General features: G+C 36.8%; 1 protein-coding gene across 2 annotated transcripts in view; it reads right to left on the reverse strand.

Moving 5' to 3' along the window:
* The window catches only part of FOXP2 (forkhead box P2), a 121542-nt gene that overhangs the window by 32409 nt on the left and 86633 nt on the right, over positions 1-2500 (reverse strand). For both annotated transcript variants that reach the window (XM_042815613.1, XM_042815612.1), the window contains 2 exons: positions 929-1130; positions 66-142 (listed from right to left, as the gene is read on the reverse strand). In XM_042815613.1, the coding sequence (XP_042671547.1) occupies positions 66-142; positions 929-1130 (279 nt within the window). The remainder of the gene's footprint in view (positions 1-65; positions 143-928; positions 1131-2500) is intronic.

Raw genomic sequence — 2500 nt, forward strand, 5'->3', positions numbered from 1 at the left:
AGCCTTACTTTAAGCATTAATGAATTTTAATTTAATCAAGGAAACTTAATTTTCTCTCTACTTACCTGCCTTATGAGAGTTGCATAAGTAAATGGAGGTCTGACATCTGCATTTTTATAAAATTCATAGTTTGGGGCAATTTCTGTAAAACAAAACCATATAAACTGGACATTAATATTATGGGTATTCTGCATTGTACAGAACGATTGATGACATTGTTTGCTACGTGTTCACAAATTTCAAGGGAACTGTTTACTCAGGAGCACACAAAGGGCCACAGTCAGATTACACTCAGGTCGTTTCTGTGCTCCTTGATGTAAAAGTGGAAATGAAGCATACCCCAGTCAGTTCAGTGCATGCTACGAGGGGTGTGCCCAGACATCCAGGATGCTTCCAGCAGCAAGACCCTTTTAAAACTTACAGTCTGAGTGCTTTTTTTTTCATGTGGTTGTACAGCGTCAGTCAGCCACCTTCCCTGCCCTATTTTTTTCCCCAGCTATGTAAAATATTCCTTTGTGAAATTTTTCTCTGGCTAGCAGAGAAACGGGAGACTAACACACTAATGCAGAATTAAATATGGTTAGTACAGTCTGATGACAGCTAAAGCAGTACATGTTGTCACTAATACCAAATCTTTTTATATATTAATATCTTACACTAAGAGAAGACAGTTTCAGACCTTGTTTTCCTTTCAGTTTTCTTTTCTTCCTTTTTTTTTTTTTGTTGTTTGCTTTTTGCTGTTTTGTTTCTTTTTTGTTTGTTTGTTTGTTTTGTTTCTTTATTTTAAACATTGGCAGAAGGAATCAGAGATGAAAAGCAGCATCTTTCAAGGTCAGCAGTGGTCAGTGCTTCTTTGACATCCACAATTTGCCCCTACAGTATTTTAAGTATTTGTGTAAAACATGAGTATTGAAGCAAAGCACCCTACCTGATGACATGGGAATGTTGTATTTGTCTGAATGTCGTCTTCGAATGGCTCCCACATTGGGTACACTGGCTGGGGTGATTACGGAAGGTCCCTGGGTAATTGGGGTGACTGGGGCCGTTGGTGTTGTGGGAGTTTGAGGTAAGCTCTGTGGGGATGTCTCCAACATGTTCTTAGACATGGTGACACTAGACACCAAATTTAGCTGTAGAAACCCAAAAGGAAAGGAAAGCAAAAAAAGAAATTTAAAAAAAGAAATTAAAAAAAAAAGAGAGAGAGAAAGGAGAGAGAGAGTTAAAAAGGTTTGACAAATGAGAGTGGATTCACTTCTACAGCTGTGTTGCCACTAATAAGCTGCAAAAGGAAGCAGCCAATCTCAACTAATTACAGGATGAAATTGTATCATAAGAACTCTAATTAGAGGATGCTGTTAGAGGTTATCTAATAATCTGGTGCAATGTTACTTAGGACTAACTCCTTCTAGTACTACCAGACTTCACAGAAAGTATGTTTGCCTGCAACAGAAACTAGCCGGTGATTATTTAGGTCTGTTGTAAAACAGATCCAGCTCCTGCTGAAACAACAATAACAACAGTAAATGTAATAAAAGATGTTAACATTCACACAAACACAACTTAAAATAAGTTGCTATTCTGATGTTGCCAGAGTGGGCTTTTTTTCCTCTTTTTTTTTTTCCCCCAGTCCCAAATCTCAGCTGAGAGGATCCAGCCAGCTGGAAAATTTTACACTGACCTTTAGTCTCCTTGCTAATTTGGTGGAATGGTAATGACATTACTACATATTCAAACAAAATTGTCTTAATTGCAAATTAGCCGGAGGAGGCTGAAAATTTTCAAATTAAATCTGATTGGAGATGGAGAGAGGGAAATGGAATTTCCTCACTAACAATCATTTGTGGCATGTGTTAACAAATATAATGAAATGTCAAGTTTGCCAATTCCTCTGGAAGTATCATTTTCAATTTATGATTACAGTGTCACTTATTGCTGATGTACTCTGGAAAGTGGGTGTCAGGGTAGAAAAAAGGAAAAAAAAGGTGAGAATGTATGCAAGCTGTTTAACAGTGTGCCCTTCATTACTCCCCTCAGTAAGGCCCTGTTCCTCATTATCAAAAACTCGTATTACCTCTGTCATATTTACCATACATCTTTTGTCATAAATAGCATCCAATTAGCAGAATTTATACTCAGGGCAGCACATAAAAAGATTGCTGCCATATACTTAAATGATACTCATAAGGGGTAATCTGTAGTCTTTTCACTTGATACAGTAATTTATAGAGCTGAGTGAGAAAACCAATATTAATTGTTCTTCAGCTGTATGGAGTAACTGCAAGTGGCTAAACACAGGAAATTTGGGTTTTGTGTATAATTTAGTAACACCTGCCTTTTCAAATCCCAAATACACTTCTTAAGATAAACCTCTTTTTAATGGGGAGAAAATGATGTGTACAGCATTGATTGATCTTTCTTTGTGGATTTGTTTTACACATTTAGTCAGTAGAGAGATTTGTTAGGGAAACAAAAATTAACATATGCCAGCTAATTGTTCTTC

This window comes from Centrocercus urophasianus, unplaced genomic scaffold (genome assembly GCF_019232065.1).
Source record: "Centrocercus urophasianus isolate 14NV4802_14NV808 unplaced genomic scaffold, USGS_Curo_1.0 seq_15, whole genome shotgun sequence".
Taxonomy (NCBI): domain Eukaryota; kingdom Metazoa; phylum Chordata; class Aves; order Galliformes; family Phasianidae; genus Centrocercus; species Centrocercus urophasianus.